The following is a 21,690-nucleotide window of genomic DNA, read 5'->3' as shown; positions in this document are numbered from 1 at the left end:
TTTTACAGATATGTGTGTGCGTCCTCAGTGCAAAAAACTCATTTACATATCCTTATCTGTAGATGTCACAAATTCACGCAAGCCTCTCATGTGTTTTCAGTCCCTGAATCTCGTCACAGTGTGAACACAAAGTTTCTCTCCAGTGTGAATCCTCTCATGTGTTTTCAGAGATGATGAATTATTGAATGTCTTGTCACAGTGTGCACACTTATAAGGTTTCTCTCCTGTGTGAATAGATAGGGCGGCAGTGGTTCATGTAGGTTGTCTACAAACCGGAATCCCCAGCTCCACCAACTGTCGATGTGTCCTTGAGCAAGACACCTAACCCCAGCTGCTCCTGGCGAGCTGGATGGTGCCTTGAATGGCTGACAACGCAGTCGGTGTATGAATGAGTGAGTGAATGGGTAAATGTGAGGCAACTTGTAAAGCGCCTTGGATGGCCATGGGATCTGTTGAAAGCGCTATATAAATGCATTCCATTTACTTATTTGGTTTCACTCTAGTGTGAATCCTCTCATGTGTTTTCAGAGTTGATGAATCACGGAATCTCTTGTCACAGTGTGCACACTTATATGGTTTCTCTCCAGTGTGAATCCTCTCATGTGTTTTCAGACTTGATGACACACTGAATCTCTTGTCACAGTGTGCACACTTATATGGTTTCTCTCCAGTGTGAATCCTCTCATGTGTTTTCTGAGCTGATGATTTAATGAATCTCTTGTCACAGTGTGCACACTTATATGGTTTCTCTCCAGTGTGGATCCTCTCATGCGTTTTCAGAGATGATGAATCTTTGAATGTCTTGTCACAGTGTGCACATGTATAAAGTTTCTCTCCACTGTGAATCCTCTTATGCATTTTCAGAGATGATGAATCATTGAATGTCTTGTCACAGTGTGCACAATTATAATGTTTCTCTCCAATGTGAATCCTCTCATGCGTTGTCAGAGATGATGAATCATTGAATCTCTTGTCACAGTGTGCACAATTATAATGTTTCTCTCCAATGTGAATCCTCTCATGCGTTATCAGAGATGATGAATCATTGAATGTCTTGTCACAGTGTGAACACTTATAATGTTTCTCTCTTGTGTGAATCCTCTCATGCGTTTTCAGAGATGATGAATCATTGAATGTCTTGTCACAGTGTGAACACTTATAAGGTTTCTCTCCAGTGTGAATCCTCTCATGCGTTATCAGAGATGATGAATCATTGAATGTCTTATCACAGTGTGAACACTTATAAGGTTTCTCTCCAGTGTGAATCCTCTCATGCGTTTTCAGAGATGATGAATCATTGAATGTCTTGTCACAGTGTGAACACTTATAAGGTTTCTCTCCAGTGTGAATCCTCTCATGCGTTATCAGAGATGATGAATCATTGAATGTCTTATCACAGTGTGAACACTTATAATGTTTCTCTCTTGTGTGAATCCTCTCATGCGTTTTCAGAGATGATGAATCATTGAATGTCTTGTCACAGTGTGAACACTTATAAGGTTTCTCTCCAGTGTGAATCCTCTCATGCGTTATCAGAGATGATGAATCATTGAATGTCTTGTCACAGTGTGAACACTTATAAGGTTTCTCTCCAGTGTGAATCCTCTCATGCGTTATCAGAGATGATGAATCATTGAATGTCTTATCACAGTGTGAACACTTATAAGGTTTCTCTCCAGTGTGAATCCTCTCATGCGTTATCAGAGATGATGAATCATTGAATGTCTTATCACAGTGTGAACACTTATAAGGTTTCTCTCCAGTGTGAATCCTCTCATGCGTTTTCAGAGATGATGATTTACTGAATCTCTTGTCACAGTGTGAACACTTATAAGGTTTCTCTCCAGTGTGAATCCTCTCATGCGTTTTCAGAGATGATGATTTACTGAATCTCTTGTCACAGTGTGAACACTTGTAAGGTTTTTCTCCAGTGTGAATCCTCTCATGTGATTTCTGACTTGATGATTTAATGAATCTCTTGTCACAGTGTGAACACTTATAAGGTTTCTCTCCAGTGTGAATCCTCTCATGTATTTTATGACCTGATAATTTACTGAATCTCTTGTCACAGTGTGAACACTTGTAAGGTTTCTCTCCAGTGTGAATCCTCTCATGTGATTTCTGACTTGATGATTTAATGAATCTCTTGTCACAGTGTGAACACTTATAAGGTTTCTCTCCAGTGTGGATCCTCTCATGCGTTTTCAGATATGAAGAATAATTGAATCTCTTGTCACAGTGTGAACACTTATAAGGTTTCTCTCCAGTGTGAATCCTCTCATGCGTTTTCAGATTTGATGAATCACTGAATCTCTTATCACAGTGTGAACACTTATAAGGTTTCTTTCTAGTGTGGAACCTTTCATTTCTTTTTATATATACTGGCTGACTGAATCTCTTGTCACAGTGTGAACACTTATAAAGTTTCTCTCCAATGTGAATCCTCTCGTGCTGTTTTAAACTGTTTGCTGAACTAAAAGTCTTTTCACACTCAAAGCACATGTACTCTCTTTCACCAGTATGTATTTTCTGATGTACTTTCAAACTTTGTAGAGGCAAAAAACTCTTACTACACAAATAACATGGATGTGGTTTCTCCTTTGCATGAACTTTCAAGTGTTTCTTCAGAAGTGAAACCCTTAAAAACATTTTACCGCATTGATCACATGCGTGCTTCTTCTCTGCAGTGTGGATGTTCATGTGTATATTAAGGTTTGATGATTGTGTGAAACTCTTCCCGCACTGATCACAAGTGAATGGTTTCTCTCCAGTATGAATTCTCATGTGACGCTCAAAATCTGTTTTTTGTGTGAATCTCTTTCCACACTGAGTGCAGCGGAAGGACTTCTTTGCTCTTTTTTTCTTTAAATCTTTCTGTTTGCTTTGAGAGAAACTCAAAGGTTTTCCTCCAGTTTTGACGTGATTTTTCTCAACTTCACTTGATTCTTCTTTCTCCTCTTTTTCTTCAATTAACTCTGAAACAAAAGTAAAAATTATTTATTTTTGGTAACTTGTTAAAAACTGAGAAAAGTAAACATAAAAGTGACCTCATTCAATGTTTAACATCTGTAAATCTGCAATTAATTTTCTTTGCTTCAGACTGAATAGGGACAACTTAATAAACATAAACATGATGTTAACATGATGTTATTTTTTCAATGCCCTCTGCATATTTTGAAGCATCATTGTTTTTTAGAGTGAATTTCAAACGGCCGTAAGATTAACTTATCAACTTTTCACTTGCATGTGGTTGTCTTTGTGACTGCGAAAGACGAGAGTGCGTGTGTCGTTCTTTTGGAGCTGGGCGTGTTCTCTCGTGTCTTCCGGGGCGAGCAGACTCGCGCGAAGTTTTAAAGGTTAACCGAACGTGAAGTTACCAAAGAAATGATTCAGATTTCGTCTCCCTTATGGAGGGAGAGGCGAATATGAGAATAAAACTTAGTAAAGGAAAGAAAAGAAAAACGGAGATGAGAGCTCCCTAAGGAGCCATGAAACAAGACGTTCTCTCAGACGAAGTGCGGTGAACTTTCTGTGTCAGTCTTCTTATGGAGCGACTTGGTTCATGCCTCTGTTCGCGCGAACAACCAATGAACGTCCAAAGATCTGAAGCAGCAAAAAGTTCCTTTGTCTCTTACTCAAGTAAGTTTTGGTGTTGTCAGAATTCAGTAGTTATATTTCAGCAAGATGGTAATTCCAGAATAATGCATTTTCTATGTATGAGTGGTTCATTCAAAACAAGACGGTTAAACAGATACCAAGAATGGCAGGTAAAGGTAGGAGAAACGTAAAGTTACATACATATGCAGAATTACACACATTTAAAGTTTGATTAACACACGATAAAACTGCAGATACTTCAATTTGATATGGGAAGACATCTAAGCACAAAAAGGAAATACAGTTAATACATTTAAAAGGTACTTTCCTTTTTCCTTACAAGAATTCCCAGAGAGCTGGGCTCTCCTGTTTCTCCCAGTTGGGTCATAAAGTTTTATGACCTGGTCAGAGGTAGGGTTACAAAACCATGACTCTATTTGAGAACATTAATTAAGAGAAACATTTCCAAGTCACAAATCAGAAAATCATAACCGTTGCATAACAGGGCTAACCAGTTATGCAATGCACAAACCTATCAAATACATCTTAGTAATGACTTACATGATGAGTGTAAAGGAACGTTTGTGTGTGTGTGGTGTGTGTATATATAAAAAGGTGCAGAGAGAGTTCGTAATCTCTCTGGAGCTGCTCACGTGACTCGTGTGGAATGTCTGTTAACACTCCAGGGGGTCATAAAAAATTTAAACCCAGAGAGTTTGATTTACATGCATGAGTTCAGAGGCTAAAAGCTTTGGGTTTCATTAGGAATGTGCATTGTTTTAGATTCGAGCCATGATTCATTAATTCAGAACCAATTAATTAATGAACTGCTCATATGCTACACTTGTTCAGTGAAGATCGGGATTCGATCGGTCCAACGCAATAACGAAATCTGAGCAGGTCTAAAAACTGAAACTGTTGATGCTGCACTTTACACTTTGGAAAAGTTATATATATTTTTAAATACGAGCAGGCCTACAAGCTGGGATTGGTAATGCTGCACTGTAATCATAGTTATTTATTTATATTTTTCATTTATATTTTATGATATTGGTTTGAGACAGAGTATTTTATTTAGTGGAGAACTTTGCAGCAGTATTTTATTTCTTTTTTTTTATTTTATATATTTTATTAAAAAGTATTTTAAAAAAAGTGTAAACAAATTGTTAAAAAAAGTTTATAGTAATAAACAACCTGCAGTTTAATGTTTGCATTTCTTTCCCTTACTATACCGAAAATGAACCGAACCGTGACTTTAAAACCGAGGTACGTACCGAACTGTGATTTTTGCGTACCGTTACACCCCTAGTATACGAAATTATCATGGTATTGAAATTTTGTTTTAAAAAGTGGTCATAATACAGTATAACAGGTTAAATAACTTTTTTTTCTTATAACAAAAATAACTAAACATTTAAAACAATAAAGCAATACAGAAAAATATATAAAAGTTAAATGTTTTACACATTAAACTTCAAAAGAACTATAAAAACCAATAGATATCACTTTACAGTAAGACCTCATTAGTTAACCTTAGTTAATGCATTAACATTCAAGGCAAGGCAAGTTTATTTATAGCACATTTCGTACACAATGGTAATTCAAAAAGAATGTCATGACGAAAAATAATCACAAAAATAAAACAAGCAATTTAAGAACTTGAAAATGAAAATGATTTTAAAATTGACTTAAAATGAATTTAAGACAGTTTAAAAATAGAAAATGATTTTACATAAAATACAGTGCAATACAAAATATAGTGTAATCAGTTCGGACATCGCATAGTGCTCATTCAATAAATGCACAGCTAAACAATGAACAATAGCTACATTTGATATAGATGTTATTAATCTTTGTTAAAAAAATCTTAAAAGTCTTAGTTCATGTTAGCTCATTAAATAACACAGTTTCAACTTTCAATTTTAACAATGTTTTATTAAATATTGGAATACCTATGATTAATGAATGTTAAGAATAATTTTTTCATTGGCATTTTATGTTAACTAATAAAGCGATAATGTAAAGTGTGAATGAACAATAAAAAAATTAAAACACTTTCAAAACAATATCTAGGGCATTTGTAGTGCAGATTAAAAAAATTGTTTACAAAAAATTCTTCAGCTACTCAAACTCTCCTTCTCACCGCACATTAGCACGATATAGACACATGTCCTCTTCCAGGCAGTTTCATAATGGGAAGTTGTGGCCTAGTGGTTAGAAAGTATGACTCCTAACCCTAGGGTTGTGGGTTCGAGTCCCGGGCCGGCAATACCACAACTTAGATGTCCTTGAGCAACCCCCAACTGCTCCCTGGGCGCCGCAGCATAAATGGCTGCCCACTGTTACGGGTGTGTGTTCATAGTGTGTGTGTGTGTGTGCACTTTGGATGGGTTAAATTAGATCTGGCATAATTGCTGAAGAAGTTGTAATGCTTTGACTCAGATAACTCATTAAATCCATTAAATGAAAGAGATAGAAAACGAGGAATTGGTGTCTCACAAATAAAGTAAAGACAAAATTATATTAAGTTGCACATATATAGTCCGTTCAGATTACTTGTTAAAGTGCAATGCCATACCTTATATCTGCAGACGATGTAGGTCTGTTTGTGGATGAAGACTTTGTAATGGCCAAAACTATGATTTTGCATGCATCACATTATAGTGCAGTGTGCATGAAAATAATAAGACGGCAGAGTCAATGTCACCTTTATTTATATAGCGCTTTAAACAAAATACATTGCGTCAAAGCAACTGAACAACATTCATTAGGAAAACAGTGTCAATAATGCAAAAATGATAGTTAAAGGCAGTTCATCATTGGATTCAGTTATGTCATCTCTGTTCAGTTAAATAGTGTCTGTGCATTTATTTGCAATCAAGTCAACGATATCGCTGTAGATGAAGTGTCCCCAACTAAGCAAGCCAGAGGCGACAGCGGCAAGGAACCGAAACTCCATCGGTGACAGAATGGAGAAAAAAACCTTGGGAGAAACCAGGCTCAGTTGGGGGGCCAGTTCTCCTCTGACCAGACGAAACCAGTAGTTCAATTCCAGGCTGCAGCAAAGTCAGATTGTGCAGAAGAATCATCTGTTTCCTGTGGTCTTGTCCTGGTGCTCCTCTGAGACAAGGTCTTTACAGGGGATCTGTATCTGGGGCTCTAGTTGTCCTGGTCTCCGCTGTCTTTCAGGGATGTAGAGGTCCTTTCTAGGTGCTGATCCAGCATCTGGTCTGGATACGTACTGGATCTGGGTGACTGCAGTGACCCTCTGATCTGGACACAGACTGGATCTGGTGGCCACGGTGACTTCGGAACAAGAGAGAAACAGACAAATATTAGCGTAGATGCCATTCTTCTAATGATGTAGCAAGTACATAGGTTGTTATGGGAAGTGTTTCCGGTTCCGGTTTACCTAATTAATGCAGCCTAAAAATCCTTTAACGGATTTGGATAATAAAAGCATATTAGTATGTTATGTGTATGCCAGGTTAAAGAGATGGGTCTTTAATCTAGATTTAAACTGCAAGAGTGTGTCTGCCTCCCGAACAATGTTAGGTAGGTTATTCCAGAGTTTGGGCGCCAAATAGGAAAAGGATCTGCCGCCTGCAGTTGATTTTGATATTCTAGGTATTATCAAATTGCCTGAGTTTTGAGAACGTAGCGGACGTAGAGGATTATAATGTAAAAGGAGCTCATTCAAATACTGAGGTGCTAAACCATTCAGGGCTTTATAAGTAATAAGCAATATTTTAAAATCTATGCGATGCTTGATAGGGAGCCAGTGCAGTGTTGACAGGACCGGGCTAATATGGTCATACTTCCTGGTTCTAGTAAGAACTCTTGCTGCTGCATTTTGGACTAGCTGTAGTTTGTTTACTAAGCGTGCAGAACAACCACCCAATAAAGCATTACAATAATCTAACCTTGAGGTCATAAATGCATGGATTAACATTTCTGCATTTGACATTGAGAGCATAGGCCGTAATTTAGATATATTTTTGAGATGGAAAAATGCAGTTTTACAAATGCTAGAAACGTGGCTTTCTAAGGAAAGATTGCGATCAAGTAGCACACCTAGGTTCCTAACTGATGACGAAGAATTGACAGAGCAACCATCAAGTCTTAGACAGTGTTCTAGGTTATTACAAGCAGAGTTTTTAGGTCCTATAATTAACACCTCTGTTTTTTCAGAATTTAGCAGTAAGAAATTACTCGTCATCCAGTTTTTTATATCGACTATGCAATCCATTAGTTTTTCAAATTGGTGTGTTTCACCGGGCTGCGAAGAAATATAGAGCTGAGTATCATCAGCATAACAGTGAAAGCTAACACCATGTTTCCTGATGATATCTCCCAAGGGTAACATATAAAGTGTGAAGAGTAGCGGCCCTAGTACTGAGCCTTGAGGTACTCCATACTGCACTTGTGATCGATAGGATACATCTTCATTCACTGCTACGAACTGATGGCGGTCATATAAGTACGATTTAAACCATGCTAATGCACTTCCACTGATGCCAACAAAGTATTCAAGTCTATGCAAAAGAATGTTGTGGTCAATTGTGTCAAACGCAGCACTAAGATCCAATAAAACTAATAGAGAGATACACCCACGATCAGATGATAAGAGCAGATCATTTGTAACTCTAAGAATAGCAGTCTCAGTACTATGATACGGTCTAAATCCTGACTGGAAATCCTCACATATACCATTTTTCTCTAAGAAGGAATATAATTGTGTGGATACCACCTTTTCTAGTATCTTGGACAGAAAAGGGAGATTCGAGATTGGTCTATAATTAACTAGTTCTTTGGGGTCAAGTTGTGGTTTTTTGATGAGAGGCTTAATAACAGCCAGTTTGAAGGTTTTGGGGACATATCCTAATGACAATGAGGAATTAATAATAGTCAGAAGAGGATCTATGACTTCTGGAAGCACCTCTTTCAGGAGCTTAGATGGTATAGGGTCTAACATACATGTTGTTGGTTTAGATGATTTAACAAGTTTATACAATTCTTCCTCTCCTATGGTCAATGTCAATGTCACCTTTATTTATATAGCGCTTTAAACAAAATACATTGCGTCAAAGCAACTGAACAACATTCATTAGGACAACAGTGTCAATAATGCAAAAATGATAGTTAAAGGCAGTTCATCATTGGATTCAGTTATGTCATCTCTGTTCAGTTAAATAGTGTCTGTGCATTTATTTGCAATCAAGTCAACGATATCGCTGTAGATGAAGTGTCCCCAACTAAGCAAGCCAGAGGCGACAGCGGCAAGGAACCGAAACTCCATCGGTGACAGAATGGAGAAAAAAACCTTGGGAGAAACCAGGCTCAGTTGGGGGGCCAGTTCTCCTCTGACCAGACGAAACCAGCAGTTCAATTCCAGGCTGCAGGCTATGGTAGAGAATGAGTGGAACTGTTCCTCAGGGGGTCTATAGTGCACTGTCTGATGTGATACTGTAGCTGACGGCTGAATGGTTGCAATTTTATCTCTAATAGTATCGATTTTAGAAGTAAAGTAGTTCATAAACTCATTACTGCTGTGGTGTTGGGAAATGTCAACACTTGTTGAGGCTTTATTTTTCGTTAATTTAGCCACTGTATTGAATAAATACCTGGGGTTATGTTTGTTTTCTTCTAAAAGAGAAGAAAAGTAATCGGATCTAGCAGTTTTTAATGCTTTTCTGTAGGATATGTTACTTTCCCGCCAAGCAATACGAAATACCTCTAGTTTTGTTTTCCTCCAGCTGCGCTCCATTTTTCGGGCTGCTCTCTTTAGGGTGCGAGTATGCTCATTATACCATGGTGTCAAACTGTTTTCCTTAACCTTCCTTAAGCGTAAAGGAGCAACTTTATTTAAAGTGCTAGAAAAGAGAGAGTCCATAGTTTCTGTTACATCATCAAGTTGTTCTGAGGTTTTGGATATGCTAAGGAATTTGGATACATCAGGAAGATAACTTAAAAAGCAGAGTGAACTTATCATCCAAAGTGTTTCTCACGTAGTCTTTATTTTTTATTTTTTTTAAATCCCTTTTTACTGCAATAAACAGCTTGTTTGGACAACAGCATTGTTTTCCAAAACAATATCAAATTGATATGGCAATATTGATGCCATCCTTATCAGAGGGAACTTGCTGTTTTGGCAAGGGGTGAACAGTACTGAAACACCGTCTGAGCTGTTCACCAATCACAACACACTGGGACAGCTAACCAATCACAACACATTTTGTTTTTCGGAAGGCAGGTCTCCATCAAACCCTGAACTAATCGAGACATTTGTGACAAGCTGGGGAGAAAGGTATTGTAATAATGTAAATTATGTGAAAAATAATGTGTTTTTCGAACCACCAAGCATGAGAGCATTTTCTAGTACACCCCCAAAACAAATTCAAGACATTGTAAAAGAGCATAATAGGACCCTTTTAACCACTCCTATCCAACCAGGTATTGAAGTTAGAAATCCCTGTATCATGACCACTAATTAACATACTTTGTCAATAAGATAAAAGTGGGTTTTGTTCAAAGTGGCTATTTTCCATGCACATAGATCTTTGATATGAATATTTTTTGGTAACTAAATATCGCCAGCTAAAAAGTAACTAGTAACTTGTACTCTGAGTATTTTTTGAGAGGAGTACTTTTTACTTTTACTTAAAGTACTGTTTTAACAGTAATTGTAATTGAGTAATTTTACTTGTAATTGAGTATTTTTTCATCAATGTAACAATACTTGTACTTAAGTACACATTTTCAGTTCTCTTTCCACCACTGGTTGTTGCACATTTGATCGTAAGAAAAAATACTATGAACGTCTGTTCAACTGCTTGGTTATACACATTATTCAAAATAACATTTATCATAACATCAGAATATTGTTTTTGTGTGAAAGTGAACAGGATGATTTTCACATTATTTTAGTAGCATAAACTTTATATATATATATACACACATATATATATATATATATATATATATATATATATATATATATATATATATATATATATATATATATATATATGTATGTATATATACACACAGTAAAAAAGGTTGGGTTGTTTTTTTAACCTAACCGTTGGGTTACACATATTGGGTCAATGTGTTAGGTTATCTTAAAATTTGTTGGGTAATTTTTTTTCGTCGTTGGTTTATTTTTAGTTATAACCCAACTGTTGGATTAAATATGTTTCCCGCTTCACTCCAGCTCAAATTTTAACGGTCCAGTCAGAGACTCAGCGCGGACATCAGCATCAGCCTGCCTGATTATGAAGGGTAAGTAACTGTTAATATAATCGTATGATGTATATAACTGTTATAACATTAAGTTTGTGTCTGATACGTTAATTTTTTTTCATACATTAAAAAAGTTTGTGTTCCCTTTAATCCGTTTGTTACCCCCAGAGAATCAGATCGATTGTAGATGAATGCTATTCCTGTTTGTTCGCCAGCATTAATACATTAAAAGATTAGCTGCAAAACTGTTTAGACAAGCATTACTTATAGTTAATTAAAATTGTCTGGTGAAATGTGAAAGTTTGACGAAATCATTAGAATTAAGCTAGAAAAGCCGCACAGACCATTTATCGGATCGGACCAGTGAATGAAGCTGCTGCGCGAGCAACAACAGACTCCGTGAGAATCGTTTGAATGAACCTGCAATTTTCTGTTATAAAAGTTCAAAACCCAGATGAAAGAAAAGCGCGCAGTCATGAGGCAAACCGCTCTTTCAGCGGAAATTTATACCAGTGCCCCAAATTTACATAACTTTAACGTTACTCCTACAACCAACCTTGAAGTCATATTTGTCTTAGCGCACCAGCACTAATTAATTGTACAGTAAAAGTGTTTTATGGTTTATTCATATTGAATATTGTTATGCATCTATTAGAATACCCTATAATTACAGGGTATTCTCTTATGAAGCTAGATTGATTTACATGTTTTTTTAAATGTGTTTTGCTAAATGTGTTTACACTTATGTTTTAGACAATGGACTTTTTTGTGAAGAAAAAATTTTAACAATAGAATTTCTGCCTGTTAATTGAAACATTTCAAGGTTAGTAACCTATTTGAATTTGAGTTTTCAATTTTACTTAGAATTATGACTTCCAAAAACGAGGTGAAATAAGTGTATTGCCGCATTCCGTCCAACAAAGCTTCATTTCATTTACAGTGTACTTTTGTTCCTCCCTACAAGTCCAAATCAGTTAAAGGGTAAAGGGTGGTAAAATTTACTCACGTTAGCCGCAAATATTGGCACAAATTTTCTGGAGGGAGTGAAAACTGGTTTAGTATGTCTCTTAGTGCGAATGATAGTAGATTCCCACAAAGACTGTAAAAATGTAAACTGTAAGCTTAGTTTTGTTTTTTTACTTGTGCTTTCTCTGTACCTTTGTCATTTAAAGGCCTTCGTGCAGAAATTGTTTTTAACCTGTTAGCCAGCACCCCGACGCCCTCGTGCTGAACGCCCCTCAACTTGCACGTGTCAGTGTTTATGAATAGATTAAATGAAACGGGACAAATTTAATCTTGACAATCTATATATCATTATAAAGATCTAAGCCTCAAGCATCGAAGACAGATTGCTGTTTTTCAATGGAAAGCTTATAAAGACTGTATTTGCTATTTGTGTAAGCAGTACACATCAAAACATGAGCAATGGAAATGCTGTACATACCAGATACGTTGTAATAACGAGTCATAAACACATCCACAGCTGTAAATCCCGGTTTAGTTAGAAAGGTAAGGGTCCACTGAACGACATCTCATGAAGCACGTTTAGTCCAACGAAACAATAACGTTGTAATATGGATCATAATTCCTTTGTTTACATTTCAGTTCTTCAGCAACAGAACTGCTTGTGTCCATTATTTAATAACTCACGGTCAGAAACTGCGTCTTGTTAGTAAAAAAACGGCATGATTTAGCAGCGTACAGTGTCACAAACAGAATGAGACGATCCACCGGAAAAAAGAATGAATGAAAGATAGGCGAAAGATAGTATATTTGAAGTTTGGCGCTCCCTCGTGACACGCTCTGACGCACCTGTCAGCTGATGGAGTTTTTAAACAGTTTTTATATATGTGAGAGTGTGTTTTATGTTGAATGTGAATGTATCTGCATGATTACCATCTGTTTGAGTGCAAATAAGCCCAAATCAGCTCGCTATTACTGAATGGTCACGGCTATCAAAGTGAACGCGTCTATATGAATAGAGAGAGTGGATTATTTACTTTATGGCACATTTGTGTTATTACCATCTGTATAAGTGGCCATCAGCATATCAGCACTTAATTGCATTGTAATTCATTGTAAATACTGCATTTCTAGCAATCTCAAGATGTTCTGTAATTGGCAAACAAAGTTAAATCTTTTTTTTATTTTTCTTATTATTCTTATTTTTCTCACTCAAATTATTCTCATTGTATTTTTCTAGTGCTCAAATAATTAATTTATTGATGTCTAAGTTTATGTCTAGTGTTTTATAATTGAAAAAAACTATGCAGTGGTATGTTTACTGACTAAATAGTTTGTAGAAGCCTTCAATACTATTGTGAAATATATTTTCTTATATTTGGGGAATGGGGAGTGTAGACATAGTCTCATAAAAATATTTGCAGGAGTCTCATTTTTCATGATATTTTATTCAGATTTGAAATAGAAACTCATGAGACATGTGGCTTTCAACCCATTACTTTTCTAGATTGCTCCAGGACTCATTTCATGTATTTTTATTAGGAATGGGCGTTTTCCGCAAATATTACATTCGAATATTTGAGCTCGTGTTTTCTCCGCGGCCGGCCTTATTGTTAATTGTTATTGCATTTTATTGTTAGGCTGCTTTACGTTTTTTCTTTGTTCACTTTTTTTTTTGCTCATTTTTTTTTTGCTTTTAATCTGTACTTTTGTTTGTTTGCACAAAAAGGGGGGCGTGGTCTTGTTGTGCTCTGACGGAGAAGAAGGAAGAGCTGCATTTTGTGTTTGTCGCCATGTCGTTGAAACGCTGTTATTTTCATCTCGGAGTCCAATCATCTTTGTTTGGGCTTCCCAGGGACGCTGTACTTGGAGATGAATGGTTACAATTTATGTTTAACTCGGTTCCCGAAAATTATAATCCACATGTAAATCTATGCAGCACATTTTGCTGAGGACAGCTTGCTGAGGACAATTTCCCCAATCTCAATCAGTTTAGTGCCGGATTCGCACAAAGATTATTCTTGAAAGATGGAGCAGTTCCCTCTTTGTCTGGAGAAGGCGTTGTTTATGGACCACAACCGGTAAGTGTATTTTATTTTTATTAAGTTGGTGCGTTTAACAGTTTCTGTAAATTATTACACAAAGGGCAACGCTGTTTAGCTTTGTTAACTAGATGTTAGGGCTGTGCAAAAAAACAAATGCGATTTTCATGCGCATCTCGTCAGTAAAAACGCTCCTGTGATTATAAGTACATCTCCAGCACATGCTCCTGCCCACTTGCTTCTCAAAACTACTCCAAAACTAGCCCAATCGCGTTTCCAGGAGGTCAGCCTGTTCTAAACTGGTGTCGAATCACAACACAGGAACCGCTGGCCCAATCAGAACTCGTCACGTATTTCTGAAGGAGGGACTTTATAGAACAAGGAAGTCATCAGCTCGTTTTTATGACAGTGAAAACAGCGGTTTACAGATAGGTGAATTGTGTGAAAAATACTGTTTTTTTACACGCGAAACATGAACATGTTATATTGCACACTGTAAACACAATCAAAGCTTCAAAAAAGCACGAAAAACGGGACCTTTAAGGTTGGCACTAATTAGTGCTGTACTTTAATCATGAGCCAGAATCCACATGTCCTGGTGATTGGTGACCAGGAAAACTCCTCCCAAGATTTTATTATTTTAAACAGGGAGGCTATAGACCAGAAGACGATACTACAAGCAGTCGATCTGTGCTTCAAACATTTCTTTGTATATGACATCTACTACCTAATCAGTAAAAAACTTTTTAATCATCAGTAGGTCCAGCAGTAGTGTTGTCAAAAGACCCGGTACTTCGGTACCAAGTCGGTACTAAAAATATTTAAATGTAATGGCACCAGGTTTCTTTAAGTACCAGTAGTACCGAGGTCCCGTTTAAACTCGGTTCAGCGCTATGATTTCCGCGAAGCAGAAAACGAGGACGGAATCTCAAAATCCAGTCATAAAAATGAAACTTACATTTTAATATAGAAGAATTTGTCAAAGTTAGCATAAATTAATCAAATCAAATCTCCATATGGACCAGTATCTGTAAATGTTAAGCGGCAAAAGTTGTTTGAAATATGAATCCGTGTTCTGCGCGTCTCTGTGTGAACTAATGAATGGCAGAGACGTGCAGGTTTGTTTACTACAGACTGAAGCGCATGACGCTTGCATTAATTTCAGCATCTGAGCTTCAGAGTTCTCTCTCCATCAAGCGATCTGAACTTTTCAGTTCATCTCAATGGACGCACAGTGCACCTGTATTGGATGCTCTGTAAACTCTTTGTGAAGGCGCACGACTCAACGTCGCTTTACTGATAGCGCTGTTTCTCACACATGCAAAGAGAGAGAGAGCGAGAGTCTTACCACGCTGAATTGACACGCTATATGTAAACTAATCTTTGTTGTCTTCTGCTGTCAAATTAATGGAGTTCATTTAGAATTATTCATATTCATTATCGAACAAGCAGAAGACATACCGGTATCTGTGGTAGTGGGCGGAGCTAATGCGCAAATGGCCATTTCATTGGCTGGCGCTGATCTCTTACCATCCCTGTTTTGATTTCAGCAAATCATTTTGACCGAACGCATACAACGTGATTAATATTCATGAACCCAACAGCTCATCAATTCATAGTGCATTGTATATACATTAGTATGATAGTAGAATTAGTAGTAGTATTATCTTTTAATAATAATTAATATGATCTATTACTATTTTTTTTACAGAAACCCTCAATGACCAAAAATATCTTAAGCATCACCACCAGTCTTAAGTTCAGTTAAAATGACAAATATGCATTCATTAGGCCTAAAAGTTAATTTTTACATAAAGGCATTGTGCTAGAAATATTACTATTATTTAGTAAAATGTATGTGATACTGCTACTACTGTTGAAAATTTTTATAAAACTTTATTTTTTTAAAGAAATAAATCACAATATTCCTTCCATGTTTTAATTTTAATAGCAAATTCCCTTTATTTACCAAAAATAAAATGTGTTTAAATTTAATAAATTAAAAGACAAATTAAATTTGGGTGAAACTTGTTTACTGTTTTTCATAATTATATAACTTGTAGAAAAACTTAACACAATAGTAAATAATTATAAAGAATGGCATTGGTTTTATTTTTAGTGCTAAAAAGTTTTTTTTTTTTAAATTAGCATATTTTTGTGTTTTGCTTTGGTACCGAAATTGGTACCGAGAACCGTGGATTTTCACTGGTATCCAGAGGTGGATAGAGTACCCAAAAACTGTACTCAAGTAAAAGTACTTCTAGAAATATTTACTCAAGTAAAAGTACTAGTCTTGAATAGTTACTTGAGTAAGAGTAAAAGAGTATCGGATAAAAAATCTACTCAAGTAGTTAGTTACTAGTTACTTTGGGTCATATATACTGAGCCTATTTTTATTTAGATATATAGATAAAATGTATGTAATGTATGTGTGTGTGTATAAATGTATATATTTCATCAGCCTTTACTCCAATTTATGTAATTTATTATAAAACCCTGTCTGTTTACTTAAGTAACAGATATAGGTGTCATGCCATGACATTTTTAATACGACTGACTTTATATTAAATGTGAATTTAACATTGAAAGTTAATGTGATATAAATATTGCTACTAATCTTTCATTGTTCAGAAGTAAAATAACATTTACATTATTAAAGATCATTTTCACTGACAGTCTAGATTTCAATCACTCTCAGAAACTCCCATTAAAATCACTGAAACTGTTAACACTGTGAAATCAATCTTAATTAAAGATTCGTACACACATCTGCACTTTGTTGTTTCTGACGAGAGAATTCGCCAGAAAGAGGTCTCCAGTCAGTGAGCGAGTGAAGGAAGCACCGGCATTTTAGCGATGACTCATCTGAACGCCTCTGATTGGCCAATGCTTTAATAAGCTCAAAAGAATCATGTGTGATTGGTTATAATGCGCAGCGCTGTATAAACGCATCTATCTCTGGCTAAGCGCCAGCAAGCAATCACAGATCTGAATTTAGCAGCTGATAATATGACTCGCTGAACGTTCTCACGCCGGTGTAATTGTATTAAAATTAATAAAATCTTAATCGGCTATTTTTTGTCTTTTGAAAGCTGCATTCAACTTGACTCCCCTCTTAAGCCACACACGTACAACAAACTAATGTCACAGTGGTATCGTGTACTGTAATCGAATGTAGCCCAAGTTATTACCTGTTAAACAGTAGACAGCACACGCGGTGTTCATCTAATAAGGATCTCCATCGCAAGCAAATAATAACTAGGGCTGCAACTAACGATTATTTTGATAATCGATTAATCTGTCGATTATTTTTACGATTAATCGATTAATCGGTTTATGTACTTATATTTTAGTTTTTTCCATTTTTTTCCCCAAGTAAATTATTAATAAATGGTCTTTATCCTTCAGCATAGATTTTTAAGAGATTTTAACCATTTTGCACTGTCATATCCTAATCAAAAATATACCTGGAGTTGTTTTATTGTGTTAGTAATCCTTTGTCGAACTCTTCTGCAATCAGAACACTGACCCATACTCTAGCAAATTTCACAAGGAGATTTAAAATAATGTTTTCACCATGGCAGTCCTTAGAGCTCCTAAAGTAGTTTAACATCCCGAACGAAGCTTATTAAGGAATCTTTCAGAACATATTTTCACGAAGAATAAGGATAAAACAGAATAAAATTGCAGTGCATTGTATTTTATTATTTACTGGGAAACAGCTTTATAGCCTTTGCTGTGAAATTGTAAACAATCCTTCGAATAAAGTGCCAGTGGCATGAAACCTGAATGGAACTCACAATTTAAAGTAAAATCCATCAGAAGGTTGTCCAGAAAAAAAAATTGGACAGTCACACACAAAAAAACCTGCTGTGTGAAAAAGAGCAGTGAATACTTAGAAAAAAAGTGCATTTCAAATATCTTTAAACATTTACCTCTCTCATTCAGTCATAATTAGGCTGCACGACTGAATTTTGAACTGGTAAACTACAAACTGATCACAGAACATGTTTGTAAAGCTTTAAATGTTAACTGTTAAAAAGCAATGTTATCAGCTTTTACGACTAAACATTTGCAAACAACATTGTACTGGAGAATCTGCACAAATAAAAGTCTTAGGGGCCATTCACATATCGTGCCTAAAAACGCGTGGAAAACGCTAGGCGCGCCGCTTTCTCCTTCTTTCCAAAGCGCTCGGGCAGAAGCGCCCCTGAGGCGTCTGCCTTTGCTAAGCAACCATGACGTGCTCTCTCCTTGAAGACGCGGAAATTTCAGCAAAGGATAAATGGATTTGCAGCTCAAAAAATCGCTTGCAGTAGCTCTGCTACTAAATTTATTTAAAAATGGAAATCCATATACAACTATGATCAGCTGTTCCTTTCATCTTGACTGAGCTTTTAACGTTGTTACGGGAAAGGATGAAGCTGATTGGTTAGTTCTTGTCACATGACCCGCGGTGCGCTTGCTGCATTCTGAAAAGTTGAGATGTTTTTAACTCGATGCGGTGCGGTGTTGGAAATAACGAACTTGAGCGCGCCAAAGACGCGATATGTGAACGTCCCCTTAAACAGTTCAGTAGTGCAGAGTTTACAGGTTACTCTTCTTTTTTGAAGGCTCAAAGTAAAGTACTCCCAGTCTCCCACATCCCGCTAAATGCTGTTCGGGAAGCACATGACATAAAACGAGGCCAGCTATTGGCTATTCGCTACTTCTCCTGCTGTACTGGCTGAGTAAAACCTCCGGTGGCTCATTACTGCCACACTTTGGTCACCGCAGATTTGAAATATGCACGAGATGAGCCGCTTACGGCAAATAAAAGTTATTTAGCAACGAATCGATGACTAAATTAGTTGACAACTATTTTAATAATCGATTTTAATCGATTAAATCGATTCGTTGTTTCAGCTCTAATAATAACCTTTGCAGATTTTCTTTCAATTCAGTGCAGTTCCAGCCACGTTTTCAACGCTGCTGTTCTTAAACGTTACAAGTCTGAGTGAACCGCTTCAGACGCTCAGCGCGTGCGGCAGGGAACTGAACGACTCATTCAAACTGATTCATGAACCAATTCACTCGTTTGCCAATTGGTTTGATCAAGCCTTTGAACAGAATTGACTCAAAAGAATGAATCATTCGCGAATGGGCATCGCTCATTGCCCAGAGAAAAGTAGACGGCGCGTTTGGAATAAACTGAAGCATTTGTAACATTTATTGCATTAAGATAAAGTAACGAGAGGAGCGTCGCCCACAGTAACGAAGTAAAAGTACAGATTTTTCCCCCAAAATTTACTCAAGTAAGAGTATAAAGTACCCATCTTTAAATATACTCCGAAAACTATTAGTTACCCCAAAAATTACTCAAGTAAATGTAACAAAGTAAATGTAACTCGTTACTACCCACCTCTGCTGGTATCGGTACCGAATACTGAAATTTTGGTACCGTGACAACACTATCCAGCAGTATATTTTTTATTATTATTACTTGATTTTATGATTATTTTTTGTTTTATTATTATATTTTATATTCATTTTATTTGAAAGTCGTAATATTTGCCAAGTGTGGTAACCCATATTTGGTATTGATGCTCTGCATTTAACCCATCCAAGTGCACACACAGCAGTGAGAAGTGCACACACACCCGGAGCAGTGGGCAGCTATAGATCCAGCGCCCAGGGAGCAACTGGGGGTTCAGTGCCTTGCTCAAGTGCACTTCAGCCACGGGTATTGAGGGTGGGAGAGAGCACTGTTCATTCACTCTCCCCCACCTACAACTCCTGCCAGCACCGAGACTCAAACCTGCAGCTTTCGTGTTACAGGTCCAACTCTCTAAACATTAGGCCACAGCTGTGAACTGTATTTGCACATTTGTGTGTTTTGATATGAATTGACACATTTGTACATCTTGAAAACTTCAGTTGTATTTTTACACATTCTTGTACATTTAAATAAAATATTTTAATATATATATGTAAATGTGTTATATGCATATTAAAATTAAATCTGTAATTTACAACAAAGTTGTTTCAAAATATGGTTGTATTAAGTAATGTTTAATAAAAATACTGATGTTAATATAAATAATTAACTCAACTGTTGGGTAACTTTTAACCCAACAGGATTTTAACCCACAGATGGGAAGGTACCATATAGTTGGGTTACAGGATGGGTTAGTTTTAACCCAACACTTTTGAGTGTGTGTGTATATATATATATATATATATATATATATATATATATATACACACACACACACACACATGGCAGGGCCCCAAAACACCAGATAAGTAAAACTTTGTAAGCCTAAATGTAACATTACCACAAACAGACATTAAAGATAAATGAAGAATAAACACCAACCTCTTTCTGGTTCCTCGTGTTTTATTCCCCAGGTTTCTGGTTCCTCTGGTTTTATTGTGCAGGTTTCTGGTTCCTCTGGTTTTATTCTCCAGGTTTCTGGTTCCTCGTGTTTTATTCTCACGGTTTCTGGTTCCTCGTGTTCTATTCTCCAGGTTTCTGGTTCCTCTGGTTTTATTGTGCAGGTTTCTGGTTCCTCTGGTTTTATTCTCCAGGTTTCTGGTTCCTCTGGTTTTATTCTCCAGGTTTCTGGTTCCTCGTGTTTTATTCCCCAGGTTTCTGGTTCCTCGTGTTCTATTCTCCAGGTTTCTGGTTCCTCGTGTTTTATTCCGCATTTTTCTGGTTCCTCATATTTTATTCCACAGGTTTCCGGTTCCTCTTGTTTTATTCCGCATTTTTCTGGTTCCTCATATTTTATTCCCCAGGTGTCTGGTTCCTCTGGTTTTATTCCCCATGTTCCTGGGTCCTCGTGTATTATTCTCCAGGTTTCTGGTTCCTCTTGTTTTATTGTGCTGGTTTCTGGTTCCTCGTGTTCACTCTCTTCTTTAACAAACATCATTTTCACAGCAGCAGATCTCAGTTCAGCTGATACTCCTCCAGATATTCCTGCGTGATTCAAAACTTAGACGACGATGAAGATAAATATTACAGGTACGCCTATTTACTGAACTGATTAAGAAACTGTACTTTTCTCTTAAAAGAAACGTTTCTAACTGTTTGTATTAAGGCAGCATGTCGACATCACAACAACAGAGAGCGCTGCGAAACTAATCTTCCTCTGAGGTTTACTGGTGTTTGTCAAACAAACGAATGTGTGTAGCGCCTCCCGCTGGACTGGAGTGTACGAGACGCAGAACAAATAAACACCCCAGACAGCACACATACGTTGTGCCGATGTCGGCACGAAATCGCTTAGGGAGCGTTTGATAGGAAAGATTTCGTCGCAAGGTCGGCCTCTGATCGGAAATGCTCTCCAGGCGATGCTGGGACGATGCATCCCGGCCGCTCTGCGTGGACGCGGTTCACCGGCGTTTTGATCATCGTTATGGATCATAATTATAATAAAACAATACACACCACTCTCAAGAACAGATGCAAATTCATTAATATTTTCATTTATTTCATATTACATATACAAATACATTGCCATTTACCAGATGCTTTGATCAAAAGTGGATAATTCGGGATTATTTGTAGTCTTTTGAACATTTACCATGATTTTACTCCAGCTTTTGCAGTAAAACCATAGTAAAAACAAAATCAACCATAGTTTTACTACAATCACCATGGTTTAACTATGACTGTTGCAGTAAAACCATAGTAACTACCAAAATAACCACTACTACAGTACTTGCATGGTTATGTTGTATGAGTATAGCACTTTTTTACAATACTTATTTCAAAGTAGGTTTACAGAAAATTCATGTTTCAAGGTTGCAGTTTAAAAAGCCAGAGGTGACAGACTCTTTGGGGAAAACAATCTACTAGTTC

The 21,690-nt window shown here is 36.8% G+C and overlaps 3 protein-coding genes and 1 long non-coding RNA gene across 6 annotated transcripts in view; 1 reads left to right on the top strand and 3 right to left on the bottom strand.

The window, feature by feature from the left end:
* Positions 1-21,690, bottom strand: part of LOC132150053 (zinc finger protein 664-like) — a 549,937-nt gene that overhangs the window by 177,166 nt on the left and 351,081 nt on the right. The gene's annotated exons all lie outside the window — the stretch shown is intronic.
* LOC132147404 (gastrula zinc finger protein XlCGF26.1-like) overlaps positions 1-21,690 on the bottom strand; it is a 384,485-nt gene that overhangs the window by 95,335 nt on the left and 267,460 nt on the right. The gene's annotated exons all lie outside the window — the stretch shown is intronic.
* Positions 293-20,846, bottom strand: LOC132145733 (zinc finger protein 91-like). Of its 2 annotated transcripts, none has more exons than XM_059556965.1 (3): positions 20,203-20,846; positions 2,510-2,975; positions 293-2,383 (listed from the first exon to the last, which is right to left on the bottom strand). In XM_059556965.1, the coding sequence occupies exons 1-3, from the start codon at positions 20,756-20,758 to the stop codon at positions 481-483; spliced, it is 2,925 nt and encodes a 974-aa protein (XP_059412948.1). In that variant the 5' UTR covers positions 20,759-20,846; the 3' UTR covers positions 293-480. The 2 variants fall into 2 exon arrangements, with proteins under 2 accessions (XP_059412948.1, XP_059412955.1); XM_059556972.1 differs by having other exon boundaries at positions 20,199-20,331.
* LOC132154766 (uncharacterized) lies at positions 20,290-21,523 on the top strand. Of its 2 annotated transcripts, none has more exons than XR_009437203.1 (3): positions 20,290-20,354; positions 20,505-20,624; positions 20,685-21,523. It is a non-coding gene; the product is annotated as an uncharacterized LOC132154766 (long non-coding RNA). The 2 variants fall into 2 exon arrangements; XR_009437200.1 differs by having other exon boundaries at positions 20,505-20,654.

The sequence above is a fragment of the Carassius carassius genome, chromosome 1 (genome assembly GCF_963082965.1).
Source record: "Carassius carassius chromosome 1, fCarCar2.1, whole genome shotgun sequence".
NCBI classification, from domain to species: domain Eukaryota; kingdom Metazoa; phylum Chordata; class Actinopteri; order Cypriniformes; family Cyprinidae; genus Carassius; species Carassius carassius.
The sequence above is the reverse complement of the archived record's forward strand: the minus strand, read 5'-3'. Positions and strand labels throughout refer to the sequence as shown.

Coding starts and splice junctions, on each gene's coding strand:
- LOC132145733 (XM_059556965.1), bottom strand. CDS start 20,758: ATGATGTTTGTTAAAGAAGAGAGTGAACACGAGGAACCAGAAACCAGC. Junction 2,976..20,202: donor ACACGAGGAACCAGAAAGAG/GTTGGTGTTTAT, acceptor CTTTTGTTTCAG/AGTTAATTGAAGAAAAAGAG. Junction 2,384..2,509: donor AAAATACATACTGGTGAAAG/AGAGTACATGTG, acceptor ATTCAGTCAGCC/AGTATATATAAAAAGAAATG.